Raw genomic sequence first — 18,985 nt, 5'->3', positions numbered from 1 at the left:
GGAGTAGAAATAAATTATCCCCATTGAAACCACATTTCTATAGAACCCACACCACTATCTTCTCTAGCAACCAAAAATGCTAGAAATGAAAGTGATAACATCTGCCCTGTTTAAAAAGTGAAGAAAATGTTGATCAGAAAGATTAAAGTAGTCTTCATTTCTAGTGATTGTTCTGAATTTTCTCCTTTACCCTCATCACCCTCAGCATACTATAAATTTTGTTGCTTATTTTCCTGAGTGCTTCTTGACCCTCCCTCATCCCACACCAGAATGTTAACTTGTGTAGGTGAACTTGAAGTTCACCACTGCATTGCTGAGCTTAGAATAGTGCTTAGAATATAGCTGGTACTCAGAAAATATTTGCTAAATTAACATATGGCTATATTCTCTCATTGCCAGTAACTTAATATGCAATAAAAATTCAGCTATCTCCTCTGGTTATACATCTAAGGGCTGAAAAACACTACTATCATAGCTCCAACCTTTACTTAATAGGAAAATAAGAACATTTTCTAATTAATAATGGAATCCTAACTGTTTTTATTTCGAGTGTTACAGGAAATAATATCTAGACACAGAAAAGCAAAACTTGTTACATGGTTAAAGCCATACCTGTAAAGTATTCAAAACAATCCTGCTGGAAAACTTCATATAAAATACCTAGAAGCTGCCACATTTGAGGGGAAATAGAGTGGCAGGTTAAACTATATGCCAGGGAAAGAATCTCTTCATAGAATTCTAGAAGGAAGAACATCTCTAGTTAGAATGCTATAAAACTTAAAAGCAAAGACCATGCAAAGGAGGGCTTGTCCAGGTTCTTCCTGTACCTAACATGGGTTATCAGAAGCCTTCCTCAGCATTTGCATCAACAGCTGGGACATGTCCCTTCTGTTACCAAGACCCACTCTCTTCTCAATAAGGGAAGGCAAACGTTTGCCTTTACTAAACTTTCCATAAAATTATATTAGAAATATATGAGAGGAATAGATTATTGTAACTCATGTAGAAGATTTAAAATTTTAAGTTAATAATGTTCTTTGAAAAGCTTAATTACATGGGCCTAAAATATCTGCCTATCTCACATTTATATTTTTACAACTATAGATTAGGTGATATTTTTTTCAATTTATAAAAACTAACAATTTTAGTATTCTTCAATGTACCTGAAAACAATTTTGCCCACTATAAAGTACAAGAGTCCAAAGGAAATGTTCTGATATTCACACATATACATATTATCATTACCATTAGCCAAAAGTGATTATCTCAAAATACAATCAGAAAACACAAACCAAAATCCAAATAACTTCTACACATCACTGAACAAAGAAGCTAACTTGTAACTTTTGTTTTTCTCTCATAAAAAGAACTAAAACTTATCCTGCAAACTTGAGTAAAGTTTTTGTTAAGTCACACTTCTGCTAAGAAATGTGGCTGTTCTGGGCTCAAGTGGTTAGAGTGCTTGCTTGGCTAGCAGCAAACGCAAGGCCCAGAGTTCAAACTCCTGTACCACCCGATAAAAAAAAAAAAAGTAAAGAAATATTTTTAAATATTTTTCACTCCAAGATTAAAGTAATCGCACCTAAACATCATCCCAGTTCTCCATTTCTAAAAGTATTGCATTCTCTGTCCTCTAACATTTCTAAAGCCAAAAATTCTTAACTAGATATGTTGTAAGTTTATCTCAGAATGAAAATATAGACATTAGAAAATATATCCAAAAATTTAACAGAATATAAGCTTCTCTTTCTCAAAATTTTCAATCTTGCTAAATTTAAAGACTTAAAAAAAGTTAAAGACAAAAATCTCAATTTACCTTTTTGTTCAACCTTTGAACTTACCAATTACATGTTTCTGTAAAACAAGATCAATGATCCGTAGGCAGATATTCTCTAACTGCTGAGTAATCTAAAGACAAATTTGAAATATTTATCTAAAATTCATTGTGATAATCCTTACCTTAATATATAAATTAATATTATCCCAATAAAATACCTACAGGAATTTTCAAGAGGGGAACTTGGTAAATTCACTGAATCTTCATGTGAAAAATTAAATGTGTGCTAGGACTAAATGGTGCACACCTGTAACCCCAGCACTCAGAAGGCTGAGGCAGAGAATCATGAGTTTGTGAGACCAGCATGGGTGACACAACACAGAGTCCTAGGCCAGCATGGGCTACATAGGGAGATGAAAAAAAAAAAAAAAAAAAAAAAGAAGAAGGAGGAGAAATGAAATGAAGAGGTAAAATGACTCAATGTTCAGAAGTAAGAAATGAAAAAAACTGAACTATTTACTCCAAAAATTAAAAATTTCTACATGGGGCAGGGAGAAGTCAAAGATAAATGAAAAACTGAGTGAAAAGGATAAAACTGTATCAGAAAGATCAAATTCCCTTACATAAAATCAGTAAGTCAACAGAAAAACAGGTAAATATAATGAAAAATAAATACAAACAAGCAATAAAAGGTATTCACTCTCATATATGTTAAGATTACAAATTCAAAGTGCAGCATTAACACTTAACCTATCAGACTGGCAATGATAAAAAAAAAAAATACAGGGTTGGGAAGAAAGACATTGATTTTTGGAGTATAAATTGGTAAATACTCTAAAAGACAAGTTAGCAAGATTCCTCAAATTTATATATTCACCCTTCCACCTACTTCAAGGAATGTAACCTCCAGACATATTCTTCTGATCTGTACAAAATGACATGTAACAAGCCATTCATGGCAACAATGTTTGTGATTATTAACAACTAAATATCCATTTAAACAAGAGACAGCTAAATTATATTCACTAACTAGGGACAGGTTATATAAATTTGGCACATGATACAATGAAATATCACACAACCATAAAAAAACACATAACTTTGTTGACTGGTATGACAGGATCATTAAGATACAGTTAAGTGAAAAGTGGTAGCTAAAAACTGTATAGTGTTACCACTTTCTTCAAAGAAAAATAAATACGCTCACTTTTTGCTTATATAGTAATAGAAAAATCTCTGGAAGAATTAAAAAGTGATAAAAAGTGCCAACTCCTGAAAGAGGCATTAGAGTGAGAAGGTGGAATTTCATTTAAATATATCTTATTTAACTATCCTTTTTTGGGGGGGACAATACTGAGGTTTGAACTAAGGGCCTCATACTTGCTAGGCAGATGCACTACCACTTGAGCCACTCTGTCAGCCCTAAGACTTTTTTTTAAATGAGTAAAATTTTAAATTTAGCATAGGTTATATTTTTTATCTAAATATACAACTTCAACATTTGAGCATATTCTAATACTCAGTTTAAACTATTTAGTATTTCAACTTTTGTGGGATTTTTTAATTAACTGACACATAACAATTGTACAAATTTGTGATATGAAGTTTGATAATTTGGTATGTTTAGATATTACCTTGAAGTTCAAATTTCCCAGTTTAAAAAAATGCCAATATATTTAAAATCATCAAATAAAAATGCATATGCTTAAATACCTACTCTAGATTTCCAATTTTGCTTTCCATACATAATGTATTTGTACATATAGTTTTACCCATTAAGGAAATATTATTTTACAAGTTTGCTTTTAGGGGTGGGATGTAGCATTTGCCTAGCATGCACAAGGCCCTGGCTTGGATCCCTAGATCGAAGAGTTTGCTTTTAGTAAGTCAAAGTTCAAAATTAAAGACCAGGTGGTCAGAAAATCAAGGTTCCAGTTGGTTTGCCTCTAATTACAAATGCCCTTGTTCAGACCCTTAGCTGAAGGCTCTGTGTTTCACCTCTAGGTGAGGAAGCTAAGTGTAATACCATCCCTCAATTTAAGCTTCTCTTGATAACCACAATGAGTTCACATGCTCCTTTAACACTATTTGAAGTTCCAAAAAAATTTAATATCAGGAGCAAAAAGATAAAATGCTATTTTGTTTTCAAACGAATCTTGCAGCTCATTTCCTATTCCCCACACCCCACACACACTTGGGAAACTGTATGAGGTGATTTTTCAGGTCTCTTCAAATTTAAAGTACAAGTTCTAAATACAAGGAGAAAGAATTATCTTTTAGTATACCTGTCACAATTTAATTTGGAATATCTCCATTTCCAAAAGATCTGTAGAGTTTAAACACGGAAAGGCACAAAAATAATGAATATAGAAATAAAAATTCACACTAAGCCCTTCAAATGAAGGATGAACAGTCCAGGAAAAGAACACTGAGATAATTTCAAGAATCTAGCAACCTCCCATGGCTATCTGATAAACACAAGATAAATTAGCACCACGTGGCTTGACAATTCTGTTAAAAGAACTGGCATTGCTTCCTAAGTCCTCACTGATAAAACAAGAGCTCATCACTTCCAAACCAGACAACGTAATGAACAAACACCTAATTTGAGTTAAGATGAGGCCATGCTATGCTTGGGAAGGATAGCTGTAGGCTTTGAGTGGGGAAAAACTGATACATTATCAGAATGATCTGACTATAAACCCAAATTCACAACCTACAAGTTCTGTAACCACTAACAAGTTTCCTGAAGTTACCCAAACCTCCTATAAAAGGAGGCTACCATTATCTGCTCTCTCTTACACAATGACATTACCAAGACATATTAGCTAATGATGCAAAGGCACTAGATAAATGTCTGTGCAAATTCTTACTCCAAGTCAATTCTAGAATTTGGTTTTTGCTCCTGCTTTTGTTCCCTTCCATTCTTACAATACTTGTCACATCAGAATGCTGTTCTCTTGCCACTGTCACTCTCTACCAAAACTACACTGTGGCTTTCTAAAAGATAGATCTCATGTTTTACTCAATTTGGAATCCTCAAAAAACCTAGTCTGGCACATAGCAGATGTGATCAACTGAACTCAGTTTAATACAAAAGTATATACTCCTATACACCCTAAATACACATGTATTTTTTCTTCTCAATGTTTCTTTAAAATTTGGGGACTTTTTGTTTTGCTTTGTTTTTGAGACAGGGCCTTGGCTCCACAGCCTTAGCTGGCCTAGAACTCACAATTCTTCTACCTTAGTCTCCCAAGGGTTGGAGATGAGGGCAATTTTTAAAGCCTAGCAAACATGAAATTTTAAAAGCCAAGACTTTAAAATTTATAACCACCAATCACATGTCAGTTAATATTACTATTATGTCATCATAAAAACAAAGAAATCTCACCTCCTGATGATCTTCTACAACTGTTAAAATAGTATCAATGATATGTAAAATTCCCATAGCCATTACTGTTTTGTCTTCAACTTCTTCATATTCATCACTTTGAAGAACTTTACCAAATATCTCAGCCTATGAAAATCACATTAAAATATTCAACAATTAGGATCATTATATACCCACAGCAAAAAGGCAACTTCACAAAAATTCTCAAGAAAAAGCTTGCGAGCTGAATTCAACAACTTATCAAAAAGGTTTTATCCAATCAAGTTGGTTTTATCCAATGGATGCAAGGGTGGTTTAATATACACAAATCAATAAATGTAATATAGCATATAAACAGAATTAAGGACAAAAATCACATGTTGCCTCAATTGCTGAGAAAAAGTCTTTGGCAAAACTCAGTATCCTTTTATGATAAAAGGATGAAGAAACTAGGTAGCTCACACCTGTAATCCTAGCTACTCAGGGGGCAGAGATCAGGAGGATCACAATTTGACGCCGCCCAGGCAAACAGTTCATGAGACCCTATCTTGAAATACCTAACAAAAAGGGCTGGTGGAGTGGCTCAAAGTATAGGTCCTGAGTTCAAGCCCCAGTACCAAAAAAAAAAAAGAAAGTAGGAATAGATGTAATGTACCAACATCATACTAAATGGGGTAAAACTGAAACCATTTCCTCTAAAGTCAGGAGGGAGACAAGGGTGTCTACTCTGCCCACTTTTATTCAATACAGTAGTAGGAATTCCTAGCCAGAGCAGTAAGACAGAAGAAAAATGGATTCAAATAGGGAAGGAAGAAATCAAATTATCCTTATTTGCAGATGATATGATCTTATACATGAAAGACCCTAAAAACTCCACCAAAAAAAGTTTTAGATTATATAAACACTTTCAACAAGGAAGCTGGATACAAAAATCAGTAGCTTTTCTACATACCAACAATGAATATATTGAGAAAGAAATCAAGAAAACAATCCTACTCACAATAGCCTCAAAAAAAAACACCTAGCAATAAATTTAATGAAATAAAAGACCTCTATAATGAAAACTATAAATCACTAAAGAAATAAATCAAAGAAGACATCAAAAGTTGGAAAGACCTCCCATACTCATGGATCACAGAATCAGTATTATGAAAATGGCTATGCTACTGAAAGCAACCTATATATTCACCACAGTCCCCCATCAAAACCTGAATTACATTTTTCACAGAGATAGAAAAATCAATCCTAAAGTTCACATGAAAGTACAAAAAACCTCAGATAGCCAAAACAATCCTGAACAAAAAGAGCAACACTAGCGGTATCACAATACCTGACTTCAAACTACACTACAGAGCCATAGCAAGAAAAACAGCATGGTACTGGCACAAAAACAGATATGAAGACCAATGGAACAGAACAGAAAACCCAGATATAAATTCATGCAGTTACAGCTATTTGATTTTTTGATAAAGGAGCCCCCAAAACACACTGGAGAAAAAACAGTCTCTTCAAGAAATGGTGCTAGGCCACTGATGAATGGATTAAGAAAATGTGGTATCTATACACAATGGAATTTTACGCAGCCATGAAGAAGAACGAAATGTTATCATTCGCTGGTAAATGGATGGAATTGGAGAACATCATTCTGAGTGAGGTTAGCCTGGCCCAAAAGACCAAAAATCGTATGTTCTCCCTCATATGTGGACATTAGATCAAGGGCAAACACAACAAGGGGATTGGACTTTGATCACAAGATAAAAGCGAGTGCACACAAGGGAGATTTGAGGATAGGTAAGACACCTAAAAAATTAGCTAGCATTTGTTGCCCTCAACTCAGAGAAACTAAAGCAGATACCTTAAAAGCAACTGAGGCCAATAGGAGAAGGGGACCAGGAACTAGAGAAAAGGTGAGATCAAAAAGAATTAACCTAGAAGGTAACACCCACGCACAGGAAATCAATGTGAGTCAATGCCCTATATAGCTATCCTTATCTCGACTGGCAAAAACCCTTGTTCCTTCCTATTAATGCTTATACTCTCTCTACAACAAAATTAGAAATAAGGGCAAAATAGTTTCTGCTGGGTATTGAGGGGGTGGGGGGGAGAGGGAGGGGGCGGAGTGTGTGGTAAGGGAGGGGGTGGGGGAAGGGGGGAGAAATGACCCAAGCCTTGTATGCACATATGAATAATAAAAGAAAAAAAAAAAAAGAAATGGTGCTAGGAAAATTGGATATCCACACATAGGACTGAAACTAGAACCCTGTCTCTCACCTTGTACTTTTATCAATTCTAAGTGGATTAAAGATCTAAAACTTAAAAACTACAGGAAAGAATAGGCAAAACACTGGATAAATGGATATAAGCAATAATTTCCTGAATAGAATTCCAATATATCAGCAAATAAGAAAAAGGATTGACAAGTGGGAATATATCAAACTAAAAAACTGCACAGCAAAAGGAACAGTCACTGATTGAAGAGACAGCCAACAGAAATGCAGAAAATCTTTGTCAACAATACATCTGACAACAGATTAATAACCAGAATATATAGGGAGCTCAAGAAACTGAACTCCAAAGAATCAACAAGATAATGAGTAAATGAACAAATGAACTGAACAGACAATTCTCAAAGGAAGTACAAATAGCCAATGAATACATAAAGAAATGCTCAACATTCCTAGCCATAAAGGAAATGCAAATCAAAACAACATTGAGATTTCACCTCACTCCAGCCAGAATGGCTATCAAGGACACAAATAACAATAAATATTGGCAAAGATGTGGGGAAAAAAGAACCCTCATACACTGTTGGTGGGAATGCAAATTAGTACAACCACTATGGAAAACAGTAGAAGATTCCTCAAAAAATTAAAAATAGGACTGGAGTTGTGGCTTAAGCAGTGGAGTGCCTGCTTTGCAAGCATGAAGCCCTGAGTTCAAACCCCAGTATGACGTCCCTACCCCCCACAAAAAAAATTAAAAATAGAACTACCATGCAATCCATCAATAGCACTACCGTATATATCCAAAGGATTTATATTCCTTTGAAATATATCCAAAGGAATTTAAGTCAGGACACAATGCAGACACTTGCACATCCCTAAATCGCACAAGAGCCAAATTGTGGAAAACAGTCCAGAAGCCCTACAACTGATAAATTAAGAAAATGTGGTATATGTACACAACAGGATATTACTCAGATATAAAGAAGAATGAAATTATGTTGTTTGCAGGTAAATAGATGAACTGGAAATCATTATGTTAAGCAAGCAAAGTAAGCCAGATTCAAAATGGCAAAGGTCACATGTTTTCTTCTCATATATAGAAGCTAGACCTAAAAGATAAATGTATACATAAATACATATATGACCTCATAGATAGATAGGTAGATACATATATCATGTTTGAAACAGGGAGACTGTTTGAGGGGACTAGAGGAAGGCAGGAGAGGAAAAGAAAATGATACAGAGTGGATAACATTGAAATACATTTCATCTGTATAGGAAGGTGACATAACAAAACACACTGAAAGCTGATGAATAATAGGGATTTGGAAGACAGGGAAAGAGAGTAGTCGAAGAGGTCTATCTAATTAAAGTACAATATATTCACATGTGAAATACCACAGGGAGCCCTCTTTGAACAATGCACATACACTAAAAACAATAAAGAAGGATGTTCAGGGGTGGGTACTAGCTGGAAGAGAGGAAGGTGAATGGAGAGGGTGAAGAAAGGTGAATATGGTCAATGTACTTTATATACTTCTATGAAAACATAACAATGAGACCTGTTGAAATTGTTTTAAGAAGGGGGTGAAAGGGAGGGAGAGCTGATGGAGGGAATTAATCTAACCAAAGTTAATTTTAAGCACACATAGAAATGTCACAATGAAATACCCCTGTACAACTAATATGTACTAACAAAAATGATTTTATAAAAATAGCACCACACATCAAAATGCCAGCAGTACTCAAATTTTAAGGTCTGCACTTTGCTAACTGAACCCTCTTTACTTTTAACAGCAAGAACCATCATGTTTTTAATATTATCATTTGTCCTTATCTAGTGACTACAGTAGAGCACATATTAGCTATTAAAACCATTAGCTAATATTTAACTTCTGGTTGTCATTAAGCAAATAAAGTTAAAATCTAGGAAAACTGAAATCAAGAACACTAAGGAGAAAAAATGTGATAGGTTCAGAAAATAAAGTCAAGATAAAGTCAACCTAGAAAAAGAAAACAAAAAGAACAGACATGGAAAACAGGAAAAAAAAAAAAGTAAGGAAAGTAGAGACAGTCCAAGTCTGATATTCCATATCAAAAAATATAGGAAAAAAAAAAAACAGTAGGGGAAAACTGATCCAAGAAGTGACACACATATAAAAAAAATAAATAAAATTCCAGATTCAAAGTCCAGAAAGCGAAAAATAGAAGGCTCACATCAAAGTTTATCATTATGAAATCTCAGGATATTATAAATGAAGAGATTATCCTAAATATTATTAAATTTAAGTCTAATTGTAGGACTATCACAATTATTAGAGAAAATGTCTTTTTGTTTTTGTTTTGTTTTGCAGTATGGGGGTCCAAATTAAGGGCTTCATGCTAGCTAGGCAGGTGATCTACCACTTGAGCCACTCCAACCAGCAGAAAACATGTTTTTATATTGATATTTCAGTTACAAATAAAACTGAACTCCAAATTTTGTAGCTTAATTTTGGATTACTCAAGGCTTTTATGCCAAACTAACATAACACTTTGCCCAGTCTTACCAAATGTTGGGTCATGTCAACAGCAATTGATGCCACCTCTTGACTGTATTCACAAATCATCTTCTGAATAACATTAGTAACATCATCATTTTCTGTTTCTCTAACAATGTGCAACAGCTCCTGCATAATAGGCCTCACATGTGGCTTCATATATTCCTTAGCTAATACAATAAAACAAACAAAGTTAGCAAAAATTAGCCATTCACAGATGGTTAAAGGAACTAAGTTGGTCACAAGGTCAAATGACAAGAGTAATACCACAGTAAGATTTGAGATGGATACTTGCTATGTAGTGAGTAAGTTACAAAGCTTGTTCACCACATTAATCCTCCCATGAGTAATATAAGGATAAGCAGTTCAACACAGGAAGGATTGTCTGCCCCAAATGCTAACAGTCCCCACTAAGAAATCTTAATTATACATGTGTTCTGTCATCAGCATGACTTGGAGAACGTAAATAATATTACATCCATCATAATGAGAAGCATAAAAAAAAAAATCATGCACACAAAGACTATGCTCAACACTGATTGGGTACATCCCTGCCCTAACCCATCTCCTAACATATCACTCACTATACAGTATCCAATCCTCTCATTGAACCACTGTTGAATAGAGGCAAATGAGGCTTATGCTCTTCACAAAGCTGAATTTCCATTTAAAGGTTTATTTGAGGACTGGAGATATGGCTCAAGTGGTAAAGTCCCCACGTAGCAAGCACAAGGCCCTGAGTTCAAACCCCAGTGCTGCCTAAATAAATAAATGAAACAAGAGATCTGGATTCCCATAATTTTTTTAAAAAAGGTTTATCTGAACTTTGAACAGATATTGTTCTAAACAAACCAATGAAGTATTTCTGTGTTACCACTTGCTAGAAATAGTACTTGCTACTTTTAGAACAGACTGAACCATACTGAGGCCATCTAGTCTAACCCCCTTAAATTTAAATATATGGAACTCTAACCCTTGATAGATCTTGTGCTTCACCCAGCTTTATGTAGCAAGTTAGTAGCAGAATCAAAACTAAATACCATGTCTCTTGATTCTCAGCCTACCCCAGTGCCCAGCAATTATTAGCTTGTTTCCTAATCTGTTTTCCTGGAAACCAAAATGAATGGGAACTCCTAAAAGGGCAAGGAAAAAAAAAAAAAACCCTATAATATTCTGAGGAGCAAAAGCCCAAGAATCCAAACTTTTGAGCTCAGACTTAAGAGAATCCCCGTGTGTGTGTGTGTGTGTGTGTGTGTGTGTGACTGGGGTTTGAACTTATGGCTTTACACTAGGGTCTCACCTTTTGCCTAGGCTGGCCTTACCCTTGAGCCACCTATTTTAAGCTTCTCACCATCACTGGGATGACAGGTGCACACCATGATGCCCAGCATTTTTCTGTTGAGATGGCGTCTCACTAACTTTTGCCCAGGCTAGTCTCAAACCACAATCCTCCCAAACATGTAGGATTACAGGTGTGAGCTACCAGCACCCAGGGGGAGAAAAGGGGGATAAGTACTGGGGTTTGAATGCAAGGCTCCATACTTGCTAGGCAGGAACTCTAGCACTTGAGCTATACCTAGGCCTGAGAATCCCCTTCTTCAGGGTAGGAACTAAATAAAATTATTTGTAAGACCATCTCAAAAACTAAAAAAATAACCTTTCTAAAAAGTATTTTTGGCTTCACCTTGTATCTGGTTAGAAATTAATGACTGAAGAGCAAGGGCAGCTTCAACTTTCACAGGCATCTCCTTATCTTCAATCAGGCTCTTCTTTGCTAATTCAACTGCGTTTCTTAGGTTGAGCTCATTATGAAACTTCAGAGAACTAAATGCATGCAGCACCCAGCAGGACTGTATTATAGGAAATAAGGAGGGCAATATTAGGATTATGGCACTCTGTAATAATGTCACACACATACTTTACTTCTTAGTAAAGTATCACATTTATTTTAATAGTTACCTTACAGATGGAGATTTTAAGATACATAACAGAAATATAGAAAACTTACCCGAGCTCGAAGATATCCCAAGTTAGATAATAATAGTGGAAATACGTGATTCTGCAGAAACAATTCAATTTGGTCCTTGAATAAACTCTTCTGTTAGGAAATGGAAATTAAATTTCAATGCATCAATGACTTTTTCACATGTAAGAATCACTTAATAATAAAATAAGTTTATTATGACTTACATCTAATATACTTCTATTTATAGTTTTGTAAAACTGGTTGACCTCATATTGCATGTTTTACATTAACACAAATAGTACCTTAGATCAATTTGATACTGATTTTTTTTTTATTGAACTAAGACATAATACTAAAGTTATTTCAGATCTTTCTGTATAGAGTAGTAGTTTCACGCTGAAAAACTAACAAAAGTAAAATTTTCTTTTTAATTAAATAGATGACAGAAAGGACATTTACAGTATACTCAATCATCTAGAAGTAGTCGCCAGTTTTAAATTATGAATAATCTGCATACTTGCTTATTTGCCTAAACTTCACAGTCTTATTAAGTAAATTAAATCTGGATAATCTTAACCTTCAATAAAATCTCAGCTAGGGAACCAATCACATGCAGGGCTCCATCTTTCTTCCTAGGGTCAAAGTTCGGATCTGTTAGGATTTGATAACAGAATGCCATCATTTTTGGCAATACCTAAAGAAATAAAAAAAAATCCATTTTAGTGTGCATGAACTTTCATTGTCTTATGGTAGTATTAAATATGATGTAAAAAATTTCAAAGCAAAGTCATTTTATTGGTTTTTTTTTCCAAGCAACTTTAAGCTCAGTAAGAAAGGTTTATTTTATTAAGAAAAAAATAACCAAAAACAATTCACCCTTTTCCCTTACTAGAATCAAAAAAAAAATCTTAAGGTGACAGGTCATAACTAGTAACTGTCTGATTTTTCAAATACTAAGGGTATATTAGAATGTCAAATCAATGCAGGCTATTTTCACTTGGGATTTAAAAGGAGCAGCTATATACCTCTTTCCTTTTCTTTGCAGCAGTATATAAGAGAGTCTGGGCTGCTGTGGTGGGAGAAGCATAATCTTCAAATATACCTAAGATTTCAAAAGGTTAAATCATGTTAGTAAAAACACAATTACTCATTAAATAGATTTAAACCTGACCAACCACTGTAACAGACCAAAAAGTAAAATAGCTCAGATGACACATGTTTACAGCATAAAGAAGCTAAGGATGTATCATCAATATTCTCATGCACACAGTATTTATCAAACTACAGGTTTTCCTTTCAAATAATCATACTAAAGACAAACAATACATATTAGGAAAAGGAGGAGTGAGAGAGTAAGGGTGTAAGGAAAGCCCCTCTAATTCTCTGTTCAGTAAACCTAGGAAGAAATCAAACAAAATGAGGGGGATGTCCTCCATGGCAATCTAAAGATGAAGCACTGTTTAAATATGAAAAATAAAACCAAACTGAATCTTTTTCTCAAAAATAAAAAACAAATATAATAAATAATACTCATAAACTAACATTTTAATACTCTGTGCCAGGTGTTACACAATTTCACACTACAATTTTAGTTCCTTGTGTTAGCCCATTAAATCCTTCCAGTATTACTATTATACCCATTTTACAGCTGAAAACATTACATATTAGAGAGGTTAAGCAACCTGCCTACAGTTCCACAAGTAAGCAACCAAGCCAGTACTCATATATCCAGGTTTTTGTAACATCAAAGACTAACTCTTGTCAGTTTTACCAAATCTAAAAACATTTTTATTAGGGGAAACAGTGAAATGCTGGTTAAAAGCTAGAATTAAAAAAAAATTAATAAAATCATTATTAATATCAATCAAATAAATTTCAACAGGAATATTTTGTTCATATAAATAATTGCAAGTGACAAAAAAATTTTAAATACAGTAATCGTTCTGCACTAGTTACCTAAAAGCAAAATACACATATCAAGTATCACACTGCATTCTAGTTCACAAAAGGAAATGATAAAGGAAAATGCATCAGCTAGTCTTCAGCTATCCACATTCTCTTTTAAACAATCAATAAAATGCAAATTCTCACAGTAATCAACGCACAGAGAGCTATTATCATATTTCCTAAAAACTAAGATGCTGTCTTATCAGACATGAAGAATAAATTAAATACGGGTAGGTATCTGAAAGGTACACAAATACTCTGTACATTACAAAAACACACAGGTATTAGAAAATAGGTAAACACTAAAAGAATGTCTTAAAGAAAACTGAAGTTTGGGTAATCATTCAGCTGTCAAAACAAACTAGCAAAAGAAAGGAAATAGTAAATCCTGCACGTGAGTAATGACTTTCAAAAGAAAACAGAGACAAAAAACAGATGGCAAATGTCATTTCTACTTCATTTGCTTTTCCTGTACTTTTGTCTCCAAGTGAAGAAATGCCTCCTCATTTACTCAATCAACTGACAGAAAGCAATGTAATGACAAAGTTCAATGATTCAGCACCTACCTGGTAGGTTTAAGTAAATTTAATTCAGGTAGCCAGACGTACCTGGCTCAAAAAAGAGAAACACTGCTTTGTCACAGCACCTTCATTGTGCCTTAGTGTTAGTTCTAGAATCATTTATTTCAACATTTACTTGGGCTAACCACTAGGGGAGTAGAAGTGAGGAAGAGAAAAGGATGCAAAATAAAGCAAATAAGCTAAGGTTCCTGCCCACAGATAACAAGTTGTAGGAGGTACACAAATTAACCTAAGTGCTTAACTAAAGATAAGACAATGACTAAGGCAACCCAAGTAGTTGAACAGCTTCCAGGAAGATCCAAGCTAAAAGGACCTCCAGAGAACTAAGCCACACAACATGGGGCCTCTGAAGGAAATTCTATTCCCTTGTGGAATACTTAGTCCACAGGATTAAGAAGCAATCCAAATGCCTCTAAAACATGCAGAAATTCAAAGGATTTCCCAGAACTGAAAACAACCCAACCTATAAATGGGTATCCCAAAGAGCACAAGAAACGTGGGCCCTACAGTCTGGCACCTCACAGCCTAAGTACTAGACAGCCCCATGAGTGCTTCAGCATCCCTAACAGAAATAAATACAGTGGCTTTTTGTCTCCCCCATTCTAAAGTATCAAATCCCTTTGGTGCAAAAGAACATCAGACTCTCATGAGTTTCAGAGTTTGTCATGCAAAGAACTTTGGAAATTTAACGAAGTGGTAAAAGATGCTTTAAAATATAATTTAATCTTATTACTTTATATATTCAGGAACTGATAAGGAAAACAATCTCAATTACCAAACTTCATCCTTATATACTCATATGGATCTTCTTGCCACAGTTCTTCATCCTCATCTTTATAGCACATAAAAGAAAAAATCACATCTTCAGAGATATTCTAAGGTAAGAAAAAAAACAAAACGATGAATGAGAACAGGCTTGGGGATTACTAGTAAGGTATTTATTGACAGACTTCATGATGTTAGTTTTCTAATCAATGATGTTAATCCTTTTAAGCCTGCATTTGCTACAGTGAAAGTAGGAAAGCAAGAGATCTGCAAAGGCGAAGGCAATGAAGAGTTAAACATGAAATTGTTTTTGAACAGCAAGTGATTAGAAGCATAAAGGAAGCAACTAATGTAGATATTCTTCTGTGAAGCAACAACAGGGATAATAAGGTTTTACTAAAAAAAAAAAAAAAAAAATCAACATTAAACAGACTGATTTCCTTAAGAAAAAATGTCAAGTCAGGACTACATTTACTATTCCTTATTGGAGATTCCTAATATGTCCTTGTTAGTGTTAAATTTCAATGTATGAACAATATTAAATTTTTCTTTTCTTATTCCATTTTCAAAAAAGCCAATATTCTACTGCACGATTTTGCATTTCAGAGAGAAATGTTGTACCTAGTATCCTCTCTGTACACTGCTGTGAATGGCCAGTAATCCCTGCTGTGTTCTAACAACTACCTATAAAAACAAGACCACGTCTCACTACTTATTCCAAATTGAATAATTCTAAGGGGAAAAAACTCAGTCAACATTATATTACAGCCATGTAAAAATAAGGCCAATGTTATCAAGTGGACAAAAAAAGGCTATCACAATTCACCCGTACTTTATACTAATACAGTATATAAAATTAAATCTATCATTATTAACTGCAAAGGAATTATCATTATTTGATCAAAATGAGAAGGCAAATAGTTATCAAGATGGCCACACAAAAACATTAAAAAGTATTATATTTGCAAGATTTATATTGATATAACACTAATCAAAGGCAAAGTGAAATAATTTTCTTTTCACATACCAATTTACAGAATTTAAGAACTCATAGTTTATAGGTGGAAATTCAGAGCTTAGTATCTGAATTACCCAGTTATTTATTTTTTAATGCACCACCATTTTCCATTCCCATTTCTTTTTGAATTAAATAACAATACAGAATTCTACTTTGAAGTAAACAACTGATATGAAATCAGAAAACTTTAACTTCTACTAAACAACTTAATCCCAAAAAAGACATAAAAACCTTTTCTGCTCATCCCTACAAAAGAAAATGGTCACATATCAGACTTCATTTTCTACAAAATAACACTATTTTACAATGGCTCTGCTGGCAGTTTTCAAAATGCTTTCACATGAAATACCTCATTTGATCCCAGCAACCTTTAGATAAAAAGGTTAGAAAAATATTATCTGCCTCCACAGAACAGAAACTGAGGTTAAATGAGATTTCAAATAAGATCAACTGAATCCAATTCTTCCAACTCACAAAACCTAAAGGACACACTCTTCTCAAATGCTTAAATCTTCCAAGCCCTTCATAATAGATGTAAGATTGAACTTATTAAAAATTATTAGTGGAAATAAAGAGACATTAAATATAAAACATAACACTGGTTTTATGTTTTATCTAGAAAACCTAATTCAATCAAAGAATGGTTCTGGAGAGCTGCTCTCTGAGGCTGACCTGTATGTGTGGCTTCATCTGCTTCCAGGTTACAGAATGAACAACGCCTTGGTTGAGATAATTGAATGCTTGCTGAAGAACATGGGGGGCTACATATTCTTTCTGTCTATATTGGTCTAAAATTTTTAGTAGTACCTGTAGGATAACAGAAATAGAAAACACAAAAGAATAATTATAAGATTAAAAGATAAGGGAAACATTTTAGGCAAGACAGAAGATCCTACATACACAGAACTAAATATTAACAGATTTGGGAAAAAAAATCAGTATTTTATGAGAAAGCTCATATGGGTAGTTTTAATTACTTGGTAGATCCGTGTTATATTGAAATAAGAATGTCTCACTGTGACTTCCAGGCGTTTATCCTACTTCTAACCTGTGGAACTACTCAGAATAAGTCTAAGTTCTATTCAGCTGCTAGTTCTCTAAAATAAGACTCCTCTTTTTAAAATAATAACAGACTGACTGAATAAAAACTTCCATATAATAAGGACAACACAAACAGATTTTATTATTTGATAAGTACTCTTCAAACTGGAAGATAAACCATTATTCCAAAAATAGTATAGGTACAGCTGATTAACTCTTTAAAAAAAAATTAAACTAGATCCCTAACTAAACTTCCTACCAAGATAAGCTCCAGATGTGGAAATATTTCAACAACAACAAAATGAAAGCATATAATCCCTAGGGCTGGAAGAATGGCTCAAGTGGTAGAATACTTGCCTGCTGTAAGGGCAAGTTTAAACCCCAGTACCACCAAAGAAAAAGAACAATTCCTAGAAGACTATGTGGGAGAATTTTATATTACAATCTTGGACCACAGAAGACCTTTGTAAACATAACACAAAAGTGAGAAGTTATCTGTAAAAACTGATTAAAACAACTGCTCATTAGGAAGGAACATGCAAAGCAGCTGTGACTGCCCAAGGCAGAGGAAGCACAACAACAAAATACAAGTCTTCCAATTCCTGACCTCCAGTACTCTAGTCACTCTAGCAAACTTGTGAGTTGCTGAACCTTTCAAAGTATGTTCATAACATGGGTTTTGTTCAAGTCACCTAAAAGTCAGGTTTATAAAATCCACCACAAGTCCTACCATCCCCTGCAAGGGAGGGGAAAGGATGAGAGTGAACATGATTCTTCCTAACAGCATATCTCATACAAAGTGCAACGTGAGAGGAGACATGGTGAGGAGAGAACAGTTCTTAAAAATAATAGAAAGCTATTTTTAAATACCAAGAACTTATGTCTTAAATAACCAAGGTACAAAGAATTTTGGAAAGGATGCACTAGCATGAGATATAGTTTTAAACATATGTGTTCACAGGTACACAAACATATATGCTTACATGACACTGGAAAGTTTCTACTAAAAACACTTCAAGTGCACACCCACTTTAATATACTTAAGAGTTTAACAGCCATTGGAAGAGGTGAAGAAAGAAATGGTCAGCTTCCTGATTATCCTGGTATGCACTCTGAATTACTGGACGGATAATTTTATTCACCACTATCATTTTATTACTTATTAATTTTCCCTATAGATTATCTCATGGGTCAACAAAATAATTGTGAGAAAATTGTAGCTACAGCTTTCCTGAAATGTGGCAGTTTTTGTTTGTTTGCTTTGTCTTGTTTCTAGTACTGAGCTTGAATTTGTGCTTGCTAGGCAGGCACTGTACCACTTGAGCCACGCTTCTAGCCCCATAGTACTTTTTAGAAAGCAATCTACTAGCCTAAATGATAATACATAAAAGGAAACATTCCAGCTTACAGTGACAGGCTCAAAGCACTTAACTTTGTAACACTGACAAACATTTACAAATATCCAAGAATAGCCTTTATATATTAAAGCCTTCCTTAACAGGGTACTGACACAGTGAGTAAATTACTAATTTTATTTGTTGAAAAATAACAAGAATGTCATGAATCAAATGGGAATACTGATGAACCAATCTTTATAGCCTACTTGTCCTTCATAGTTTTTAAAGTTTTTAAATATGAACACTTAATGTTTCACAAGAACTCCTAATTTTCACTTCAGAGAAAAGTTCTCAAACTTCCATAGAAATGTGTAAGTTCTCAGCTGAGAGTCTTAATATCTAAGCTCGTCCACTC

General features: G+C 34.3%; 1 protein-coding gene across 2 annotated transcripts in view; it reads right to left on the bottom strand.

The window, feature by feature from the left end:
* Positions 1 to 18,985, bottom strand: part of Ipo8 (importin 8) — a 61,178-nt gene that overhangs the window by 19,879 nt on the left and 22,314 nt on the right. For both annotated transcript variants that reach the window (XM_020178133.2, XM_074083023.1), the window contains 10 exons: positions 16,865 to 16,999; positions 15,185 to 15,284; positions 12,907 to 12,983; positions 12,459 to 12,575; positions 11,924 to 12,013; positions 11,600 to 11,765; positions 9,925 to 10,085; positions 5,172 to 5,297; positions 1,842 to 1,908; positions 613 to 738 (listed from right to left, as the gene is read on the bottom strand). In XM_020178133.2, the coding sequence (XP_020033722.1) occupies positions 613 to 738; positions 1,842 to 1,908; positions 5,172 to 5,297; positions 9,925 to 10,085; positions 11,600 to 11,765; positions 11,924 to 12,013; positions 12,459 to 12,575; positions 12,907 to 12,983; positions 15,185 to 15,284; positions 16,865 to 16,999 (1,165 nt within the window). The remainder of the gene's footprint in view (positions 1 to 612; positions 739 to 1,841; positions 1,909 to 5,171; positions 5,298 to 9,924; positions 10,086 to 11,599; positions 11,766 to 11,923; positions 12,014 to 12,458; positions 12,576 to 12,906; positions 12,984 to 15,184; positions 15,285 to 16,864; positions 17,000 to 18,985) is intronic.

Source organism: Castor canadensis, chromosome 8, assembly GCF_047511655.1.
Source record: "Castor canadensis chromosome 8, mCasCan1.hap1v2, whole genome shotgun sequence".
Taxonomy (NCBI): Eukaryota; Metazoa; Chordata; class Mammalia; order Rodentia; family Castoridae; genus Castor; species Castor canadensis.
The sequence above is the reverse complement of the archived record's forward strand: the minus strand, read 5'-3'. Positions and strand labels throughout refer to the sequence as shown.